The following is a 23,959-nucleotide window of genomic DNA, read 5'->3' as shown; positions in this document are numbered from 1 at the left end:
ACATTTTAATGCAAGACACAATATTAAACATTTTGAGCACACTGAGTTCTTACACAAAGCAAGAGGGCAAGGTCCTTACCTTGTTATAATTTAAATATCAGATAAGCAACACAAACAAAAGAAGATACACAGTAATAAATACAGAGATGGATGCATTGAGCGTTGATTAATAGGTAGTAAGAAGAATTACTAGAAAGAGGAGAGCTGCAAAGAAAGATTAATTTAGCTGTTTATTTGCAAGGCTTGTTAAAGCACAGAGGGTGAAATGATGGATTGCATAGAACTTGTAGGCTTGAGGTAACAGGACACAAAGGCAAAAAGTAGGGTGAAATTGGGCAGGGGTCAGCAGCAGAGTGCAGGCAATATACTGAGCTCTGAAAGACAGAAGGAAAGAACTGAACATGATACTACAAGGCAGCAGTCAACAGTAATCTGTGCTTCAGAATACGCTACAAAAGCACTGCAGGGAGATAGTGCTACTTCCAGCCTTACAGGATGCTACAGTAGTAACTTCAAAGATACTGACTTTTTTAAAGGCTTCCGCAGGTTTTTGATACTTTGCCAAATGCTGCAGATCCTACAAATGGGAAGGGAGGGAAGGGGGCACTGGGGTACCTTCAAGGGTCTCAGCCTAATGCTGTGCAAACAGCCACAATTATCATCTCCTGGAAAAGGATTTCAATGTAAAAAACTGTAAGACTGAATATAACAGTGGTCATCTGGATTTTCTTATCACTTTTTATGGAATGAAAGGAAAACATCGAGCAGTTGCATTAGAGGCAAGATGATCAAATTACTTGTATTTGCAGTACTTTTGCTTTCCAAATGCAAGAAATCTCTTCAACTGCTTCTGCCTGCAATATTCCAGGCTGTATTCTAGCAGTGCCACTCATCCGTTAGTGATGCAGTGATGTTATCCACCACATAAAATCCTCTTCCGCTTACTGAAATCGGTCCTTCTGCCAGGTGGCATCAGTATTCACAATGCACACTAACTCAGAAAATACTCCATTAAAAAGCTCCCCTTTCCATCTCTTCCCTTTTTCTCAATCAACGCATTCCCTGATGCTGGTATTGTACTGCAGGAAGTATTAAAATCAAGTAAGCACCTTATGATGCTGGAGTAGAGGAGACCCTGTGGTGGCGGTGGTGTTCTTGTATTTCGCTTTCCCCCCACACACAGGAAAACATTAACAGTCCTATATCCACCCTAATCTCCATGCACAGGTGTATGCATGAATACTTTCAACTTAATTTGGAAAGAATTATGGTCCAGGACTCCTTCAAATCAATGTTCTGTTATTTTCCTGTACAGACATATGGGACTCTTCATCTGTTAAACTTTAAACATCCATAAAGTATTGGCAGAACTGGGACCTGTGTTTGGGAACACTAAAGGGATAAATGCTAAAGCAAATTTAATGTTTCCCATTATATGGGCCATTAAACTAAAGCTTAAAGAGTTTTTAGGTAGTTGGTCTACCTTAAATGCAATAAGAGCTTGCTTTTCAAAAATGCACAAAAGCATATTTCCTCTTGATATTTGGTTTTTAGAAATGAACTAGTTTACTGAATCTCCACTGTTTAAGCTGTGACTGCAACCCTTCTGCTTGCATTTTTTTTTTACAGAAATGAATCCCCATTACAGTAAATAATAAATCTCTCATTTTTAAAAGAAGAAATTGCCAAAATTAATCAGTAAAATTACCTATAAAACATATAAAGATCAATATATACTGACATCCCATCCTTTAGTCCTGATTTTTCTTGCTTTAATTCACTTCAGTCCCAAACACATTTGGACTATAACTTAAACTTAACCCTGCTCAAAAACATGCATACATGGTCAAATAAATGCCACAGTTTCAAATTATTTTGAAACAGTATTAAAATCCATTTGCAAACATCAGTAAATGCAAAATTGGTTTTCTCCTCTTGCCTGTGGTGGGAGTAACAAAACCTTGCCTGAATTTGTGCGTTATTTCCTTGAATGCTCTGGCATCAACACCTAAATAATTAAATCTTTCATTAAGTCAATTTGTAACTAAAAAGAAAATAAGGATTTATGGAGAAGCAAGAGTCGCTTTATTTAAATGCCTGTGAAGTTACTAGAAAAAAGCTAAAACAAAAAACAACCCTGGCAGTGTCTGTGCTCCTAGCTACCGGATCTGGTTTGAATTTCTGATGGAGTAGTTTTCCACTGGAAAATGCTGAATTAGTGAAATCATGATGTTTGTTAGGGATGTCAATTTAATCAGCTCTTGATGAAAAAATTTCTGAAGCCCTTCATTCTGGAATGAAAGCATGCTGCTCAGTCAAAGAAAGTGTTTCAACCTTATTGAAACAAAACTGGAGAACTGTTTATTGGAAAACTAATTTCTCCCCCCCTTCCAATTCAGTTCCAGTTCAGTACAGTCTACAATCCAACTGGCTTTTACAGCAGTTAATTACTGATTTTGTAACACAACAACAAAAAGTCCACCAAAACCCAACTGAAAACAATCCCACAAATATCCATTCAACCACAGCAATGACAAGTGGTTTCACAAAAACCATAGCATACAGCTTTGAGAAGACAGACCTCTACCATAAGCTTGACCACAATGCCAACCCTTCAGAAAGCAAAAGATTACTAAATTCTTACCAATTTTTCCCCTGCTATACTATACTTCATACAGCTCTTAAAACATTTTTCTTCATTACTGAAATACAAAACCTCATGCTTCCTGAGCTCAAGTAGATCTGAAGAATAACATTACATTAAACTGATTCTATCAAGGAAAAGAAAATACATCGTATTTAAGAGGAAATCAGAAGTGTGCAAGCTTTAAATCTTCAACTAAAATAGCAGCTATGTTTTAAACTTCATAAGGAATGGTGTCACCAACAGAATCTAATTTTCTAGAGTATTATGAATTTTAATCTTGGACTTTTTTCCCCACTTAGTACTGTTTTATTGGATCACAGAAAATATAGTGAGCAATTTATTTTGATATTCAAAACAATTCTTGCACTTGCTTCTGATAAATTGATGCATTAGACAAAGCATGACTGGCTCATGCCTCTGTTCTAGAAGGGTCAGAAGGCTGAATGTTACTGGCCAACCATTCTTCTGCAGAGAAAAAATTCTGAGTCTATGAAGCATGCCATAATTGAAAAGAAAAATGTTTTGTGCTCCCAGTTAAAAATTCTGAAATGAATACTCGTTTCATGGTTTCAGCTACTGATCACTGAAAGTCCTACCATTTTTGGAAGCATGCCTAAGTGTAACAGTACGGAGCGCCACAGTTCAATTACACCAATGTGTATGAATCTAGTAAGTTAATTAAGTTAGCTCAAATACACTCTGCTGAATACCTGTCACGTCTGCTTCTGATTACTCTTATAAGCTGAAAAAGGCAAGGAAAAAGCATTTATTCTCCCTACATGCACAGAGAACTTTTCAGCAATAGAGGAGCTATGCCCCTCAATATTAAAAACTGTTCTCCAGTAAATGACTAGCCAATTAAATTGCAGATATTTAATGATGGGACCCAAGAGAACCACTGTGTGGGTGGCTGATGCCTCCCCTTTGAACACCAAACACACTGCTAACTTTTAATCCTCCAGAAGTGCTACGTACAGTTCAAACGAACACAACACCACGTTACCCACTTGCTTCTGTGCTTTAGCATCTGCCTTGAAGGTGAGCTCACTTTTCCATGGCCTCCCTCTGGTGCACACAACAATCTGCTCTGAGCAGAGCTATGTCCCTCTGGCAGAACGTACAGTTAAATGAAATTTTTTATTTCACAAGCTAAACATCAGGGGTCTCTAAGCAGGACTTCACTGCACAGTGCTTTTGGGAAACATACAGTACACAGTGAAAGGTTACTCTGAAAGCCCCAAAGATCTTTTCTCTTATAAACAGGTAGTGGGGGAGACGGCGGGCAAAGCATCTAAGACATCCCTACATGGGAAGGTGCATAACATATACTGATGATGCATACTACATGACAGACTCCCTTTCAGATGGAAGTTTCTGTATATGTCAAATGGACAGACCTTTCCCATGCACTTGCCTGCAATCTGTATGCAGGTCAGGTACAGCGAAGCAAGCTGCCCTGGGATGTAGCCAAATTCATCTGCCCCTGGCCCTTCTGAAGCTCTTGCTAAGGGCAAAGTGGCAGATCCTGTGGCAGACACAAGTTTTTTCCAGGAACAGAACTGAGACTTTCGTAAAACACTAATGACAACTTACTCAGCATCTGTCTTGTCCCAAATTCAGATTTTTGATCATTGTCATAAATGGAGTGGTAGCTTCTACCATTCTCAGAGACCACCCACACCTTGTAAATATATATGGAGTTTAGTTTCTTTAATCCTGTCATAAGCCAATGGGAGATGGACTTTCACCTGCCCTGTGGTAAGTGGATGCTGTCCTCAACATCCTGAAACAAAGACCTTTTGTTCAACTAGCCAATCCATTGGAAAATCAAGGTTAGCGCTTAATCTTTGACCACTTAAACCAAAAGAAGGAACAATGTTAATCCACAGGGATATCTTTTCAAAAACGTCATGCAGAAATTAAGAGTAGATGTGATTAGTAAAACATGACAGAAATGTCATAATAAGCTAAAGGTACAGGACTGCAAGAAGCACATTTCAGGTTTTTCATTCTGTAAAAAAAAAAAAGAATTTGCAGGCTGACTGGCTTGCCACAAACCTCACAAAGGATGGATTTAGTTCCACTGGCCGTACCACAGTATCACAAAGCTAAAGGTGTTCTCCCTTCCTTCCAACTAGACAACGGTCTTGTCACACATTCAGAATAGCTGAATGCGTAGGAACACTTTTTTATCCCATTCAGGTTTTGTTGACTTTTAACTAATATAAGACCTTATTTTTTAAATTCCTATGTTAAAATAGTAATTTTACCAACTATCATTTTCACTTACAAACTTGGTAAACCATAATCAAGAGATTCTCTTCTCCAGACCAAGAGACTGACATATCCACAGAATACACCATTTTCATTGAAGCAGGGTGCATCCTCTTCTTGAAACCAGTTTGCAGGAGACTTGGCAACACAACAACATTCCCTGTATTCATGGCTTTTTAGAAATCAGCAATGCCAGGAAACTATGCAGAAGCAGATGGCGGAGCCAATATCTAGGGATACCGAAGAGGGAGATGACAACCAGTAGACTCCTTTCAGTGCAACTAAGGGGAAATGACTACTTCACTGTGTGAAAAAGCAAAACTTCTAGCTGGCTACTGAATAATATGCTTCACAGTTACTGCTGTAACAGTGCGGTGTCTTTAAATCTACAGACTGAGGGAGCCACATGGCCAGCCAAAACCAGGACACTACAGAAAACACTAATTGATAACAGCCACAAAGAATTCACTTGTATCTCCTTAAATGCAAATAAACCACAACATGGGATAATATGGGAGAGGAAATGGGATTGTATTCTAGGAAGCAGGTGCTAAAATATTCGTCCCCAGACAAACATATCACCTGTCAGAAAACAGTGTACAACTCCCCCCCCTTCTCCCCGTCCCTTATTCTCCTTTGCTGCTAGCTATAGACCACTTGCAGATAGCAGACATTTAGCAAGTAAGAGAAAGGCTCTGCATGCTGTATATAATACAAATTATAAAGTATATCTACACATGCACTCTTTCCCAAAAACTGAAAATTAACAAGACTTTGGGAAAGACCCATATGTATCCTGTATATATTTATCAAGTGGCATCTACAAAAAGTATCACTGGCTCTAAGCATGCACTGGGAATGTAGCAGGACACAAAAATCATAGAACCAGCATAAGAACTAGATTAAAATAAGAAACCAAACCCCTAGAATTTAAATACTTTTTTCCTGTCTGTTTTGGAGCCTTCTGGAGAATCACTCACTTCCACCCTTTTTTTTTTTTTTTTTAAACCGCTAAATGAAAGCAGATATTCTGCTGCTCTCACTTAACTCCTGTTTGAGACTGAAGAAAAAAAACATGTGGCGATAACTCAACTGCAAGAGTTGGCAACATTACACCAACTGTTTGCTTGTGGTACCTAAAATGTAAGCTTTTGCACCTCAATTGCCAACTTTCAGGGTGTTGGCACCTTTGCAAGTTTGAATTCTGGTTTTCTCCATGTGCCTCAATCCACACAACCAACTCTTCCTCCAGCAGGTGGAGATACAAATACAATGAGAATTTTCAGATTAAAAAAAACCACCGTGCTCTACAGCCCTGCAAAGAAACGGATAGGACCAAAACTGATAGTACTCAGATCTCACTGCTCTATTACCTCTTACCTTTATTTATTTATAGCTGTATAAAGTTTTCATAGATTAAAACACCACCTAGCTTCAATGACATCTCTTGGCGAAGCACAACTTGACCAAAAAAAAAAAAAAAAGTTGAACTAATGTCATTACTTAGGATATTAAATGAGAAACTAATAAAATGTACTGGCAAAACAAATTCCTTGTTACTATGAAAACCCTGCAGCAAGCCACAAAGATAAAATGAAAACATCAGGGCATGGCAGCTAAGCACAGACCTCTGAGTTTCTGACTAGTGACAACACTTCTATGCTTTTAAACAAACTTAACAGAACTTTTAATATCTCACAGATAAATCAGTTCCCTCAAGTTTAGGCCAAAAATAGCCAGAGAAGGAGATACTATAGGTCCTCACTATAGGAAGAGCATTTGCAGAAGCATCCATAGACTTTGGGTAATCTGGGTGGGGGGAAGCAGTTACAAATGCAACAACCACTGGGAAATGATTCAGTTGGTACTCATGTCTCAAAGTCCTGACACAGATCTGTTATTTAAAGACCTTCTTAGTTTTAATGTTTTCATACTCTTGGCCTTCTTTCTCAGCGTTAAAACCACGTTACATGCATTTTATAGGAGGAGACAATGACCCAGAGGTTGTTTGACCTGCCAGCTGTAACAACGCAGCAGATCAGGCATTTGAATGAAGCACTCTCAGACTTCCAGTCCCTGCCTGCAAGCATGTGTCCTCCTACTAGACCATGCCTGCAGTTTACTCCTTTGTGCTATCTTACACGCAAGTTTTAACATTCATTCAAAAATCATGCTGAAGAAACGCACCACTACAATCATGTCTTCTAGACTGAAGCACAGACTGCAGTCTTAGGGTTTATTGCGCATGTGGATTATTCCGAGTGGCTTGTGCGCTGACTCACATTCAAGAAATGGCCTGAGCTCTTCTGAAGCTATTTAGATAACGAAAGAAGAAAGATACAAAACAGATTCTGCGGCCAAGAGATGACGCATCGTGAATTAGGGGACAAGCGGATTTGGCCCCAAAGGATGTTTCAAGTTCCTGAGGATACTGGATGGTGGTAGATAAACCAAACACCCCACATCCTGTTTTATTTATCTGTAATCTAACTATCTTGTAGATCTGGCAGGTATTCCAGAGTTTCATAGAGTTCTATGTTTTCTTTTAGATACTACTCTGTGTAAGCATTATTAAAATAGCAGAGTAGGGGAAGGTGTGGTCCTCCAGAAAAGAAAGAGAGCAAAGTAGAGGACAACATAGAGCCTCTCTCAACAGGCACTGGGAGGCTACTAGGTCACTCAAAACTCAGACTTTTGACAGCACTGTAAATGTATGTGGCATGGCACTAGATAAGAGAAAAAATGTGGCTCTCTTCCCAGTGACCTTATGAACTGACAGATGGGATAGCAGTTCACAGTTTCATACTTTGCTCTTCCTAACATGGATATTGGGGGCGGGGGAGGGGGTAGATGAGGTTCCCAAGCAAATCTGAAGAGATGTCAAGGGCAACACTCTGAACGCCATTCAATGCACAAAGGGTACAAACAGTCATCCCCCCCAAAAAACCAAATTCCTCAAAGCTATCCCAGTGTTTCTTAATCTTCCACACATGGGAAGTCTGCATTTTGCTGTGATTCTCTGGTCAGAATTCTTTAGTCATCATCTTGCTCAGATTACTCTGCAGAGCAGCATCGCCCATCAGCACTGCCAGGCACTCACTTGCCAGCTGTTTGAACCAGGCACTATGAGGAAGATGATGCAGGAGCTGTGATGTTCAGAAGATGCAATCTTCTCCTCAGACTTTGGCAAGCTGGTCTCTTAACTTCATATATGCTGCAGGGAGGTGGCAGCAAGTCTTACCTAGCTCTAGCTTGCTCTCAGGCAAATGATCTTAAAGAAATGGGGGTCCTCACAGACCATGGTACCAGGAGCTATATAAATACGCAAAACTTGAAGAAATACGGGAGAAGCACTTGCTAGAGATTTACATTACATTAAAAATCCAACTATTTTCCATGCTGCTAAGAAGTAACTCCTTTTTCTATGAAAAGCCAGAGGAAATTTGCTGGACTACTATTGAGAATATAGATGCATTTTCAAAGAAAACTATCAGTCCTAAAGGCCATTCCTCATTTTGCATCCCTACCCTTAGACATCTGCCTAATCTAACAGACAGCCTGGGCTGATAGCCAGTGTTCTTCCATTACAAGCTGAGCAATCTCATCAACAGCTGGGTAACCAAGTGTGGCAAGTGCAGGACTAAGAAAGTGACAGGGGCTGTTAGAATAAGATTTCTTGAATGAAACAATACACTGATGATGGCTCTTAATTCAAAAACTCGATACCCATTTAGGTGTGATTGTCAGAATGTGCTGGAAATGTCCAGTCCAATTTTATCACTTACTTGCCCAGCAGGATCCCTGCTACTCTGCTTTTAACCAACACTGTGTAAGAGGCTTTGTTCACTGCTTTACCTTAATTTTGAAAGCATTGAGGTTGGCACTTGCATGAAGTCTGAAGCTGACAGCTTGATTGCTGCCTCCACCTCTTATTTTCTCCAGGAACATGAGCAGAATCTATCTGTAGCCCATGACGCAGTTCTCCACATTGCTTCTCGGTTAACTTGCCAGTGGAGCGGACATTAGAAAGCAGAATCTAAACACAGGTTTTTGAGCTAAGCACTACAGTAAGCATAAACAGCATTCCCTACAGGGGTTTTTACCACACTGTCTTTGGGACATCTCTGCACTCTTGGTACAGAGACACTGGAGTTGGGTTAGCATACGGTAACCCAGCACTAGAACTGTCAAGAGCATGGAGCAGACATACAGTTGCACCAACTCCAGTATTTGAAGCCTTAACTAGTAACTTAAAAATGTGCTTTTTGATTGCAGTCTACAAACAAAGGTAAACTATGAATCTATCTTTTTAGTCTACAAGTAAAGGTAAACTATTGAGCATACAAAGCAGCCCAGCTCTATTGCTGGTTGAAGATAAAAATGTAAACTCTGCTTTGAACTCCTGCTGCCAGGCTGCAGAGATAAAGTTTCTGTTCACAAGCTTCTACTGTTATTCTTTGAACTGCACTAACTCTGCCCAGTTTTAAAAAGACAGAGACACAGGCAGCGCTTGTAGAAATATGAGATACTTGAGCCTGCAAGATGCAGGCTTCTAGAGGAGCCTGTGATTAGAAGTTGCATCTGGACTGGAAACCCCTATGTTTAAGTAGAAGGAAGGGAAAGTCCTGGAGTCTCTTGCTGAGGAGCAAGAAGCACTGGTATTGGAGGCATCAGCTGGGGAACAAGGCCTCCAACCTTTTTAACAGCACATGGATTGGACTGAATGGGAAACAAGGAAGTCCAAGTCAGCAACATCCTCCTTGGTTAATGCAAGGCAGATGAAATGCCTAAGTGGCTAGGAGGTAGAACTCTCAAACTCTAACCCTCCACCCCCATCCTCCACGATCAAACCCTGGAGGCAGGCTGCCAAGTCTTTAAGCCTCATTGCCAGGGAAGTCAAGCTAATAAGAAACCGGACAGTTTTTCAATAAAATATCTTGCTAAACTAGGACACTTCTGCAATTTTGCAGAGGATGCTGAATCCACAGACTCACACAGAACATCCGTGCAGGGGAAATTTCTCCGCAGACCACTTGGTACACTTATTAAATCTGAGACAGTTAGCTGAGGAGACATGGAGATTTCTCTCAATACACTTTTAAAAGGCAAAGTAAAATCAAGAAATTAAACCCGCTTGGGATTAACATTGCTCTAAAAAAATGAGTGCATACTGTCTCTGCTTCTGAATTAGGCTGTTGCTTTAGGCACTGCAGCTAAACTCATTATATACTCTTACCAGCAATATGCTATTAATATCAGACATGAAGAGCTATGCCTTGCCCTGCACAACAGACAATGCTTCTCCCCCCCCCCCCCCATTTTAATATATTAATTCCTTCGTAACGTGGAAAGTTTTAAAAGTTTTAAAGCATTCATAAAGTGTCATGAAAAAGGAATATAACTGATCAGGAACAGCAAAAACAGAAACAAGATTAAGATATTGCAATTTAATTTCCTAGAAAATAATGTGCCACCAGCTGTGTAAACTTTCTTGTAGCTAAAACAAATATTCTGAAAACAAGCAGGCAGTTGATTTACACTGTAGCGTGTTCCCTCAGCAGTCAAGCCTCCCAAGGAAGCTCTCAAGTTGTCTCTCAGACTGTACAAAGCCTTTAAAGATAGCCATACAACAAACTGATTTGATAAGCAGGATTCTGAGCTATCTTTAATTTTTAAGTTCAACTCATTAACTCTGAGCTCCTGCCGACACATCTAGTACTCCCACCTCACATACTATGTGCTCCCTGAACGTAACAAATAACCAGCACAGCATGCACTATTCTTCTGACATACCAGACAAGGCACATGCAGACTCTAGCAGCTGGACTCTTTTAGTTTTGTCTCCTGAAGAGAGAGGCGAGGGCCTACCTGCTGATTCCTGTAACAGGCACTGTGCATTCTGTAGAGTTTCCTCTTCTGGAAACTATGAAGTGGCCTTGTTCGGGCAGATGTGCTCACATTAGCCATGGAGAGAGATCTTAGTCTTGTCCTGTCTCTTCTTCTTTTCTTGATGTGCTGATGATCAAGTAACCAGCTGCTCGAAGAGGATACCTCTCTGTTGTCTGAAGCTCTGCAATTTCATGATTAATGGGGAGAGGAAATACAAAAATTAAATGCGGTCCACATGCACAGGTCAAGATTTCATACGCTGATGAGCATTAGCCATATAATTCTAACAGAATTTTATAAACACTAAAATGTTTTAGCACACTGTTCCAGAAAATCATGTATATTATTTGTTTGCTTGTTGATTAATTCTATGTTAGATCACAAAAGGAAGTTGATCATTCTTGTCCGCCTCACAGAAACAAATGTCAAAATGAAGTTAAGCCCTTAAGCATGTAATGATTTTTGGTTTTTTCCAAATTCAAGAACTCTCTTTCTAACAGTCCTAACATCTATGTTTTTAAGTTGGAATTAACATTTCCCTACAGACTTGCATTCCATTCAAGACAGCAATCATGCTAACGTAAAGGACACCTGGAGTCCTGCCCTAATACTTTCAAGATTTTTTAGTTTTGCTCAAGAACTGAAACTTGAGTAAAGCTTTACAAACCAGCATCCATTCAGCATGGAGGTTGCAACTCACTGTGAAGCATTTATATCAAAATTAGGAACTGCATGCTTAGTTTAACCAATACAAGGCCATTAAACTTCACTTCCAGGGGCATGCCAATAGAACTCAAGCCCAGCCTGAGGGAAGCTCTTGAGGAAGGAAGAAAGTCTAGCCTGTTTGTCTGCCTTTAAGACCTAGAAGCTGGTGAGACCTAGGTGATTTGGAAGATTGCAAGCTCAGCTCCAGTCACAATTTGACAGGGTCCACATAAGCACATGGAAAGCTTTGTATTAAAATGAAATCTCACTCTTACCTGCATTTCCCCATGTCTATAGCTTCTAAATCCCTCTCAGTGTTATAGCATCATCCCTCCACAACTGTACCTCCACGCACACTTGCTGTACTCACATCCTTGGTAATACAGTAGGCAATCACAAAACCTACGTGACAACACAGGGCTAAGAGCAGTAGAAAACCCTGTATGTATAACAACCTTGGATCACTCTCACCGATCTACAGCCAGCCTGCTCACCAGAACAAGGTACACTAGGTGGGAATGACTCCATGGGAAGAATGCACTTCACTTTTATAGGTATCCTGATTTTATTTTGTTGCTGTAGCAACATCTGTCTGCAAAGCTGAAGGCTTGCTGCAAAGAGCACTCAAGTGTACATTTATTTTTACAATACTGAAGACCTTGACTGCAACTAAACTGCCTAAGAAGTGCAAGTATACGAGATATTTTGGCCTTGATTCATAACAGGTCATCTATCTGCACAAATGATTATTTTCTCTAATGAACGTTATCTGGCGAGTCACAGACTTATTAGTAAAGTTGTAACACACAATAAAATATAAAAATGAATTTATGACAAGGCCATTTATCCATCTTTTTTGACAAGCTGCTTTACTGTTCTTCTAACAGTACATTTTTTATTAAATAGAAGCACTTGCTATGAAAGCATGATTAAACACCATCCCATGCTGTGCTGGTGTGGTAATAAGGCTTTATGGGCTTGAATTTGAGCTGTCCTTCTGACACACCAGAACAATCCCAATAAGCAACACAGACTCAATGAAAAAAATGTGCTAATTAAAAGAGGGATAGTACAAAGTATTTAAAGGAACATATTAGTAACTGCTGGAAAAAGCCCCAAGTACTTAAGCATGACATCTTTAATGCTAACACTGCATTTTTAAGGCTTGAGAAAGAAAAATAATGTTTAAACTCCATGCAAAAGAGTTCTTCAAATATTTTCTCTGAACTCTCAAAAATATTTTCTCTGTAATTATCCGCCTTGAAGTTAGGTGGTGACAAGGCCTATTTCTAGACTTTCATGTAAGAGGGAGGTATGTGGAAGACAACTTGGACAGGTAAATTAGAACAAAAAGCTCCTCAACTTCTGTGATTCCTGCCTTGGTTCTCATGGTTGGCCCAGGTCTTTGATAATCTCTCTTCAGCCTCTGCCAGCTGCTCTATTTACCCTCCTGGGCCCTGCAGTAATGCACAGCTCCAATTTCAGATGAAGCAAAGATCTCAGCTCCGTGGCTTGGAGCTCCAGTACACAGCAGTATGGTTTTCCTGCTACTTGTGTAAATAGGCTTCCCAGTCAAGGTTTGAGTTATCCATTTATTTTGATCTTAGTTTGGGTGGTTTTCAAAACGTGATTCTACAGAAGAGCAAAATGAACCATTGCCAGATGTAAAATCCATGAATTTGCTGAAACATTCCTTCCAAAGCTCATAGGTTGGCCTTTCTTGCTCTGTAGCCTAGCTAAAGAGCAGAGACCTCACTCACAGATACACACATGCACAGTGAGCCTTCAGACAGGCACTATTTGTACTGAAGAAATGAACTTTTTCATTCCTCTCATAAGAAAGTGGTTACTGCTAGCTTAGGGAACTGCTTCTATGAACATTTACCTTCATACAATGCATCTGGCTAATCTTGACATCTAGATTTAATTAGGCAAAGAAAAGCTACATAGAAAAAGGAAACCACTAATGAAATTAGACCTTGACAAATGGCAGTTCAAGGTTACCCACATTTAATCAACCAGGAATCATACGTACACTTCCATTTCCACTGGGATCAGTCCAACTAACCAACCATAGTGCAACCCCCCATGATTACCTCAAACCATCACACACTTAGACATACTTTAAACATGGACTATTATATCTTTCACATCAACAGCCTACAATTAATTTCAATAATTTACTTAAATAAAAGTCACTATAATCCCTTTTTTTTTTTTCCTCTTCAAGAACAAAAAAATCACCTTACTTTCCATTCAGTTTTGGCTTCTACTTTCTCTAGTAGTTAATAAAGTGAGCTCTAGAAAGAACAAGGGGAGAAGCAGCCAAGAAATGAAGTTAACTGGAGTCTGTAACTGTCTCAATTAATTGCACACAATACTATACAACAACATACCACAAAAAACTGGAAAAAAACCCAAGAAGTAGGCGGCAGTGAATTTTCCTGCAGGATTCTCATGATAACCACTCTATGTCATGTTTATTTACCATCTTTAATGAATGGTATTCATTTGCAGATTTCAAAACACTTCACAAGAAGTTAAAAATTAAAATCAACTATTCAACTGATTTTTAAGATGACATCTAGAAAGCTCTGCAAGTCTCTCAGATTCCCTTCCAACACCTAACTCATCGATTCCAGTTTAGAGCTATAGCACTAAGAAAGTCTTCCAACTCTTCCTATTCTTCTTTGGGCTTTTATAGGTCACGAGTAGAAAACAACGAGCCTTAGACAGAGTGGTCTGTGAGCAAACAACTGTGCTGCTCATAAAATGGAAAGAAGACTGATTTTGGACAGTGCCTGATAAATCAGAAGAGAAGTGGCTTGAAGTTACATCATTAGAGTGCCTCATCATGAAGTCAACTTCATGCACTCCTAAAAACATTTTTAATAGCAGAACCCTTCTCCTCATCTGTTTCATGAAAAAGTCACAAATTCAAACACAGCCTTCTAACAGCCTAAATTACTCTCTTCTTCCACATACCCATCTCTATTAGCAACTCTTAATTCAGGCCTATTTATATTCCAAAACTCAGAGGAATCTTCTGATTTTCCCCTACATTATCTGTAAACAACTGATATGTCAGGAGCATGAATGATACATGACAAGACCCCTTCATCCTTAAATTTAGGGCACAATCACACAATCACTTGGGAACAGACGGCAGTTAAAGAAGCTGCCCATCCAAGCTGCTCATTATAATCTCTTTGTGGGAGGCTACAGCCTCTGCGGCAAAGCTGCTGAAACAGACGGTGTAGCCAGCTCCTTTTGGAGCTGGGAGCCAGGGAATTACATTCTGCTGCAGACACTACCATAAACCCCCAAGCTCTAGTAGGGAACACTTTCTTCATCCACCTGATATTAGTTAAGACCTATGAATAACAGCAACCCCTCCATCCTCAAAAATCACATTACCAGTATCTCAGGAGAAATACCCAACATACATACCTAGGTCTTTTGTAAGACAGGACCATAGTCAATTACCTTAACGCTGTTTTGACACTGATTACAGCCTGTACTGTATTTTAAAATCTTTGAATAAAAGATGGAATTACTAAGTATGGAGTAGTACTAAGAAACATTTTTCCACAACATTAATTTTGAGCTGCTATAGTCATCCTGCAAGGTATACCCATCCAGAACAAAAGACCACAAATGGAAAAACACTATCTCCAAATTCTTGAAAAAGTAGCTGATAAAGAAAATTTTGCCTTGTATTGACAACTGGTATGTTTAAAATTAATGAAGCTGCCACTGGTGCCATCGCTTATGTATTTGACTAATCTAGTAAAGTCTAGTTCATCGCTTTTCCAGAAATAAAGTTGTAGTCATCATGACAGAATGCATTAATTCTGAAATAATCAGTAGTGTGTTACTTACTGTATCCTTTCACTACTTCACAGATACATTCATCTTCCCAGGACTTAAATATACTTAGTGACTGCATACTTCTACGATGTAAGAACAAAACCCTACTATTTTCAACCTTACAAGCAAGACTTGACTTCTCTTGAAGCTTGCAGAAAGCAGCTCTGTTTTCCTGATTTACTACTGTAGTGATGATCAGTTCCATCTACATAACTTTACTAGAAGTTATTATCTAAGAAAATGCTACCATCCTGTCACCTACCTGAAGGAGATGCCATTGACCAGGTGTCTGTGCCTACAGGTCTTGGATGAAAGAGATGAAGACGATGGAGACAGATTGAGTGGAGCAATTAGGCTGCTAATGATTTCACTCAGTTGCGCACTCTGGAAAAAAAAAATAAAATAAAAGGTAGTCAGACTTTTTATCCAGTCCTGGTTTTTTGGGGTTTTTTTCCCTACCGAGGATTCCAGTCACACACATCATGGAATAATCATATTTAGTTTCTTCTTGTGAATAATCAAGTGTGGCATGTTTTTCATTCACAATTATGTTCAACTATACAAGAAAGAAAAAACCCAACAACACACCACCAACAAAAAAACGACACAACCCTGAGCAACCAGCCAAGCACATTGTTTGTACATTTGAGTTAGTAGTACACAAAATACATTAGAGATCTTAGTATTTTAGCCAGTTTTTTTAAAAAGGCAAAAGAAACAGAACACTTTACAGCTGATGTTACAACAGCTGCAGCCCAGAGCAGCTAACTGGCCATTCAACAAGCATTTCAACAAGGGAAAAAAAAAAGCCTGCTGTCTACTCGTTGTACATTTTGTTCACTCCAAGTATTTTTCTTAGAAAAATCCTCTTCATTGCTCACTGTAGTTTGACAAAGGTGTTTTTATAAAAGGAAGTGTAACTACAGGAGGACTACTATAACTACAGACAGAATGGCTAAAATCTTCTCGTATCCTCAAAAATAGCAAGCAGAAGTCCCCACCCCACCAACACTCGGACTTTCAGAACTGCCACAAAACAAATGCAGCTAATTTGTTAAGACTAAGAATTACTCTTTATAAAGCAATGAATTGTGGACTGACTCCAGATATCTTTTCACAAAGATTTTTTTGTTTTAAATGTCAAACCTTAAAGGTTATTCTGACAATAAATATAGCTTTCTTAGAGGAAACTGTGTTCTGCACATTAAACAGAAATTAAAGGATCTGAAATGGTGTAATTTTTTTTTAAAAAAACCTTTTACATTATTTTGTAGGATTTTCATTCATAACTAAGATTGTTTAAAACAAGACTTGCAAAAGGCTACCCAGTAAGTTTTCTTTACACTTTGAAGGGACTACCATTTATGCAGAAAGAGGCAGAAGAAATTATTTTCCATTTTATTACAACTCATGTCTTTTCTGTTCATGTGTAAGTGATGCAGTTGGGTAAAAATTTTGTCTCAGAATAAAATATTCAGGGGTGGATATTAAAGCCCAGAAATAGCAAGTCATTTAAAAAAGGTCTGGACAAAGCAAACAAGATGCCAGAAAAATATTCAGCAGATTGACTCAAAAATCTTAAAAGTATTCAATCTGTAAGGAACAAAGTCTATACTGAATATAAAAGCACTGAAACAATGGCAGACTTCCAAATCACAAGGAAAAATATACATTTTTAAACACCACAGAGCTATGAAAAGGACTTGAAAACAGTATTAATAAAAATTGCCAGGCTCAGTCGCTTTGTATCTCTATGAATTTTTTTTTTATTCACAAGTAAAATTGTTTCTTTTTAACAAAGAAATACTTTAACATAGGACTGAAGAATTCTGTGGGAATATCTGTGAATGTTCACAGCCTACAGCATCACTAGTCCTGACACTGAACAAGAAGAAACTCAGACCTTCAGAGTTAAAGTTGATTTATAGAACTGATAGTCAAAAAGGAAATCAACCCCCAAGCTTTTTGTGGTGTAAAGGGAAGAAATCTGATGTAATCTGTGAGATGCCTTAAATGTAGAACACCTTTACTTCCAAGTAATCAAATTTCTTAGACCTCTGTTTGTAACTACTTAGGGACCAGGAAACACACCGCTATTATTTTAATCGTCAAATGTCTTACTGAAAAGTGTATTTAATTCTCCAAGTAATCACTTAAAGAGGGGACATTCACCACATTCTAAAAATGCTCTTTGGTTTACCTTGTGCAATTGCCAGCACTGCGCATATAAATTTCCTGTTTCATTGCTTCCTTACTCCTGTCTGTTGTGGATAAGATCTATCAAACAGGGGAAGCATTTTAAGAACAGGAAAGTATGACTATCAAATAAGAAAAATTGGCACAGAGATTCAGGAACAGGCATTAGTACCTAAAGCTACTTTTATCCCATTTAAAAATGTGTATATGACCAAGAATTTTGTACGGCAGAGAGCAACATATTCACAAACCATAATGGCCTTGTCAGGTTTGCTTTACGCTAACTGCATAAATTCATTCTGAAAACAAATTTCCTGTATCTCCTTCAGCAATGTGATCCTACCACATTCTTTATGTACTTTCTAGCAAAAGAAAACCCTGCTGGAGTCTATATCGTATTTCCTGGAATTAACCTTGGAAATGACTGTTTTGAACACCATGAACCGAAACTCTGCTCACAGCTACGCCTACGCTATGCCTGTTAAGTACCTGGAATTCCTCAGCTCCAAACTAGAGTCCTATAATGCTTGAAAAGACAAACCAACAATTATATTCTGTTGGGGCTCTTTTTTGGTTTTGTTTCAAATGCAACATACCTCCATCTTCAGCTGTACCCTTTCATCTCACTTAAGTATTTCCTGAAACAATCTGTGGCAACACTACATTAAACCTAACTATAAAGGAGAGGCAGGTTTGTGGATAACTATTAGAAGTTGTTATGTGGCCACTTTGATGGAAACAAAGCGGTAACACAGACACGTCAGAAATAAAAGGTTAATTTGTAAACCTGGTGTACAATGTAGTTATTTAAGCCCTTCAATTCATCAGCACGCACCCTCAGTTGCGAAATATCTTCCTTTTTGGAAGTCATCACCATGGAACCTGCCCTATTTCTGAAGTAAATCATTTGGCGCCATTGATCGTTCAGTTTTTATTTTACTTTACCTGTTTTTCTATGTTTCGTAAAAGCAGGGTAGGACTGCTGGGTGACATTTCAAAGTCATGCTCCGGCAAAGAATCCTGTCTCTCAATGGCAGCTTGCGAATTCCCTGTGGCGTTTAATAAAGCTTCTTGGTCTGTCAATTGTATTTGCTTCTTCAAAATGTCTTTTGGAAATGGGAATTCTTCTAAGATCACCATCCCCTAGACAACAGCAATTGAACACAGTTGGTTGACAACGGATTAACCCTCCTAAATCATTTTTAAGGGGCAGTCAAACCTGGCACATGCCCCCTAAATCCTCCCAGCAACTCTTTGGAGCACACAAACTAGATTTTAAATATACTTAACAGCTAAAATATAGAAATAGTAGGTATTTTCACTAATGAAAAGCTGCACCATTCATGCTACTCCTTATAACAGGAATTGCTCTAGTGTTACACCACTGCTTAAACATCTGTGCCAAAATTCAAATCAGAAATTCATACTTATTAGAGCAACTATATGATCATTTGCCCGCTGATTTAAGAGGTTTTTCTGTAAGAAACAATCACCCTTTGATTTGAAGTTGGTTACAGTCTTTGCAGCCAATAAATTTTGTGGAGGCATTTTAAAGTGCTCTATTTCTCTTATTCCTATCCACGTTCAAAGCAAAACATCAAGGTTGTTATTTTTTATGTAGCAGAGATGTATATGATTCAAAACAAAAGCCTTTTACAATTTAATAATTTATTTTTTTAAGATGAGCATTTTTAGAGTTTCATAATTACAGAGGTAACTATCCTAAATACTACAGCAATCTCATTGCTTTTCAAGACAATCTGTGCAAATGTGGTATCAGACATGGTCTATCATCTAGAATGCCACCTTATAAGATAAATATAACTGTATATGGTAGAGAAATAATAAGAGTTTCGTAGATGAACTAGGAAAAGAAACCCCATTGCATTTTCCACATGACAGATTAGAAAACAAGTGTCAAATACAAACCTAGGTAACATCTCACTTGGTTTGTTTCAACAACTTAAACAAAATACTAAGCACAAATAACTTTGTAACAGTCAAAACTAGTTCCTCAAATAGTCCCTTAATTTGTTATTATCTTGAGCAAATCAATTTAATACTCGGAAAAGACTATCAAATCTCTGCAGACTTCTACCAAAAAGAAAGGGAAATAACTTACTTGCTTTTAAGTACTGCCTGTTACTCAAATACCAAGCAGATACTGAAAGAATGGGACCATTCAACTACACTGCCTCAATTTTTAATTCCTAGTGAGACCAAGCAAGACTGTCATCATGTGAACACAAGGAACCCCTGTATTATTTCCTTAAGCAAGACAAACTTCACCTACATTGTGGTTGTGGAAAATTAGGGATCCTGTAGTTTTACTAACACCTTGACTGTTGCTTCGGCAGCAACTTGCCCTGAAACATGAAAGCAAGTCTCAAAGAGACTTCAAAGGGAAGACTAGCAGAAAATGTGAAATTGTCCTGTTCTCATTGTGTCTCTAACTTACTCTCCTGTTTGAATTATAAATTCAAATCTGAGAACAAAAACATTCTCTAAAAACAAATGTAGGTGCTTGAAGACTTGATTTAGTACCCAAAAGGGGCACAGAGATTCTGAATTTCAATCAACTCAATGCTAGATTTTCCATGTTCCTTATCAAGCACTTATCAAGTAGTAGCCCATCATCTGTGCTTTTCCATTTACAGCAGATGGAAACGAATCCAGACAGTATCATACTACAGTCTGTAGACAACAGAAATTACAAAGTAGGCAGTACGCTGAAGGAAATTCAAGTACAGATCTAATTTTTATGTGCCACAACAGGAGGACAAGCTAGCTCAACAGTTTTAGACTCTTTCAGAACTTAGAATCTTCAGATCTTTTTAGCGAAAGAATCATATGTCATGACCACGGAGAGAGTGGAGAAAAAACCCTCACAAAAGTCTAAAACACAGATTCTGAAGGCAGAGTAATAGGAAGACACACAGGAAAGTGGTGAAAAGAGGGGGACACACCCCACACTTCCACTGGAATTATATTTTAAGTTGCAGAGTCCTGTTGACCAAGCAGAGAAAGATGAAAGCAGAAAAGGAAGGTGCAAGTTGACAGACTGTATGAAGAGGGAGAGACGGAATAGGCACAGAAGAGGAAGAGTACAGAATTAGAAGACTAATAGTGACTATATAGGAATTATAAGTTAAATGGGTTACAACCAGTAGAGTTTGACAATGAACTCCCACCTCCCCCACTCCTTAAGTGGAATTTTTTTGTTTTGCAGCTATAATTTTTTTAAAGTGGAAGGACTGTCAAAGATCCAGAGCTGCTACTTCTACGTGCATAGAGATGGAGAAGACAATGTAGTAGGCCAGGAAACTGCCCACAAATTAACCATCTCCCTTCCCATTGCATTATGGTGTTGGAGAAGTGGTGTTTTGCTTGCAATCATTGTTCACTGGCTATGAATCACACTTTTTTCCACTCAAAATACACAAAAACTGCTCTGAAACCATTAAACACAGCATAAAAATCCTAATGATATTGTGTAACTACTCTGCAGTCACTAAATGAAAACAAAGAGCTCTTCTATCAGCCTGTGTGTCCTTCTGTAGCTGCTGCACTGGTGTACGACAAACGTGTATACAAAAAAAATCGCTGCTTAAGAAAATATGTGTCTACGTTCACTATGGGACACAAAGCCAAATACTTAACACCACAGCTGGTAAAAGGGGCATGAAGTTTGCAAAAAGGAATGTCACTAAAGATCCCCACCAGGAAGATGACTAGGCTACAAGCCAACATACCACCTAATGCGAAGAAAACGCATGACAAAAAGAATGTTCTTTCTCTCATTTCTCTGTTATTCATTTCTCTGTCTTCTGCAGCTCATGAGACCTATGCCACCCTAAAGGCTGATAGCTCTTGAGTTTAACAGTGTGCAGGTATCTGCTATTTAGGACAACACTAAAATACGGGCATTCTCACCCTTCACCTTGTCTTCACCAAGATACAAAATCTAATTTTACTTGTGTGAGCACAGAGGCAGGACGGACCCTCAAACGAAGGCTCTTCAAGTGTTTTTTTTAACGAAAAACCTGACTGGGGAAAAGTTTGGAGCATGAGAGACAAAGTTCAATATGAAGAGAAGGGCTTTGAAGGCAATAGGGGAAGAGGGGATAATTTTTCTTTACGTCATCAGAGGGAAATGCCTTCTGGGGTGACTTCCCTCTCCTTTTAAACTCCCTCTAAGTCTCATGTTCAGCCACATAAAATCAAAAGCATCTTCTGGCCCCTCTCCATCTGTGCTTATCTGACCCCAGCATAGATAAAACGACCTACATGAGACTCGTCTATGGAGAGTCGAAGAGCCCTCCTCTAAACCCCCTCAGTATCACACTGCCAGAATTATCACAAGTTTTGGCTTCTTACACGTAAGAATGACCTGGGGAACCCATTAAATCGATAGATAGATTATTAATGGTTTAGGAATGTGACTTTCCCACTGTCTAGCCAGTTCGATTTACAAAAACTAGTACATGAGTTACACACATTGGAATTTTAGTAATAATTAATCCTTGACCTGTTCAAAGTGCTGTACAAACATTAACTAGCTAATCCTCAGAATAAACACACATTGTAAATAATAAAAAAAAAACCCACCCTGAAACCCCACAACACAAAACTGAATAACCAAGCACCCCACCAGAAAAACAAATCTTGCCTTTTCTGCAGAGTGAAAAAACTAGGATGATAAACGCAGTAGCTTTTGCAGGGCCCCTGGAAGTTGCTAACAAAGTCACCAACTACCACAGATAGGAAGGTAAGAGTTCCCAACTCCCAGTCCTGTACTGGTGCCTCTAGGGTACAATACTTTTTAGCTCCTGATGGCCTTCTTATTAACCTTTGCATGCAATAGGCTGGATGGATACAAGAACTCTAGGGCAAAACAAACAAACAACAAGGAACCAAAGAAATAAATATTACAAGAAACACTGTCAAAAGATAACTTGAAAAGCCCATTTATGAGCTTACAGACAATACCTTGGTGGCACGTATCTGCCTGTGAAGGTCAGTTAGTTGTTGGATTTTGTATTCTAGTTCTGAAATCTGGGCTTGAAGCCACGTCCAACGGCTGCCAATTCTGGCTCTGTCTGCAAGCCACTTCCATTCAGAAGTATAGCTGCTGTGAAGACAAAATGCTGGTTAGTCCAAAAATAAAGATAACCACATTTGCACAAGAACATTTTTGACAGCTGCTCTGCCTCATGTTGCAAGCATCTCAGTTGCTTTCAAAAGATATCTGATTATACCCATTCAGTTTCACATCAGCTTATTTCTGTAACTACAGAACTTGCCCAAACCAGTACAACCAATGTTCACTGGCTATTCCCAGGCTAAGCTGGTTTTATGTTCAGTATTCTAAAACCCAAAGCTGAAGAAACTACCAAACTATATCGGTTAATGCAGATTACAGATTTGTAAAGAATTCCAGTAGCTCTACCAGCAAGAACCCAAATTCTTACACCACACTTCCTCCCACAAGCTTCCACAAATATTGTTTGCTAACAATTGGAATCAAATAAAATACCATCCAGCAATGACAAGCTAGATATCAAGTCACGGCCCAAAAAACCCAAGTAGCTTAAATTCCCTTCATTCAAGCTATTTTATAAATATAATTGTGTCAGTATAGTATACCTAGGTCACTCTTACTGCTGTTTACAAATAGGTGTAATTTGTAACACAAAAGATGCCTCCCAGTACTTGACACTGTGATTAGCTTAACTTTATTATGTCAAATTCATCACTGGTATCAGCAAACTTTACTCAACCTACATATTAAATAAATGAATGACATAACAGTGCCACTCAATAAATAATCTTAATATCCAGTAAGTTTAAGCAACAGAGACAACACAATGCAGTATTTTAGTATGCAACTTGCGCTAGTATCCTACCATTAACTGAATTAATTTATTTAAAGAAAATGACTGGGGGTTTTTTCCCCAATAAGTTGTAAAGTAGTTTGTTACAGCTAACTTAAATGAACTGTAAAATCCAGCTTCTGGAAAAGAGGAGCTTTTATTCAAGTTATTGGGATAACTACTGGATTTAAATCCTGGATAGTAGTGTACGTAAGTTTTGCACAGGCCAAGTATGTGATCCCCCATTCCCCAGCCAATGAAAAGTACTCAAGTATCACAAAAGACACAAGAAAAAGCAGATGCCAGTAAATAGGCATAGGATCATCACACAAGCGCAATTGTTTCATGCAGAATTTTGTGTCAACTACTTCTACAATAAAAGGAAAGTACACATCACCCTGCAAAAGATGCTACACATTTCCTGGCATGAGTAGAGAATCACCAAACTTGAGAATCCTAGTATTTTCAGACATTATAAAACATAACAGAACTGAAAATCACAGAA

At 38.7% G+C, this 23,959-nt stretch overlaps 1 protein-coding gene across 6 annotated transcripts in view; it reads right to left on the bottom strand.

The window, feature by feature from the left end:
* The window catches only part of KANSL1L (KAT8 regulatory NSL complex subunit 1 like), a 67,630-nt gene that overhangs the window by 20,209 nt on the left and 23,462 nt on the right, over window positions 1–23,959 (bottom strand). For 4 of the 6 annotated variants that reach the window (XR_008733467.1, XR_008733469.1, XR_008733470.1 and 1 more), the window contains exons 3-6: window positions 22,571–22,712; window positions 18,527–18,724; window positions 15,648–15,769; window positions 10,790–10,991 (exon numbers count right to left, since the gene is read on the bottom strand). Coding sequence is in view for 1 of the 6 variants with exons in the window: in XM_055717929.1 (XP_055573904.1) it covers window positions 10,790–10,991; window positions 15,648–15,769; window positions 18,527–18,724; window positions 22,571–22,712 (664 nt within the window). In the remaining 5 variants the exon portion in view is untranslated. The remainder of the gene's footprint in view (window positions 1–10,789; window positions 10,992–15,647; window positions 15,770–18,526; window positions 18,725–22,570; window positions 22,713–23,959) is intronic. The other 2 variants (XR_008733468.1, XR_008733471.1) reach the window with 2 other exon arrangements.

Source organism: Falco cherrug, chromosome 8 (genome assembly GCF_023634085.1).
Source record: "Falco cherrug isolate bFalChe1 chromosome 8, bFalChe1.pri, whole genome shotgun sequence".
Classification (NCBI taxonomy): domain Eukaryota; kingdom Metazoa; phylum Chordata; class Aves; order Falconiformes; family Falconidae; genus Falco; species Falco cherrug.
This window is presented reverse-complemented; position numbering and strand designations above follow the sequence as displayed.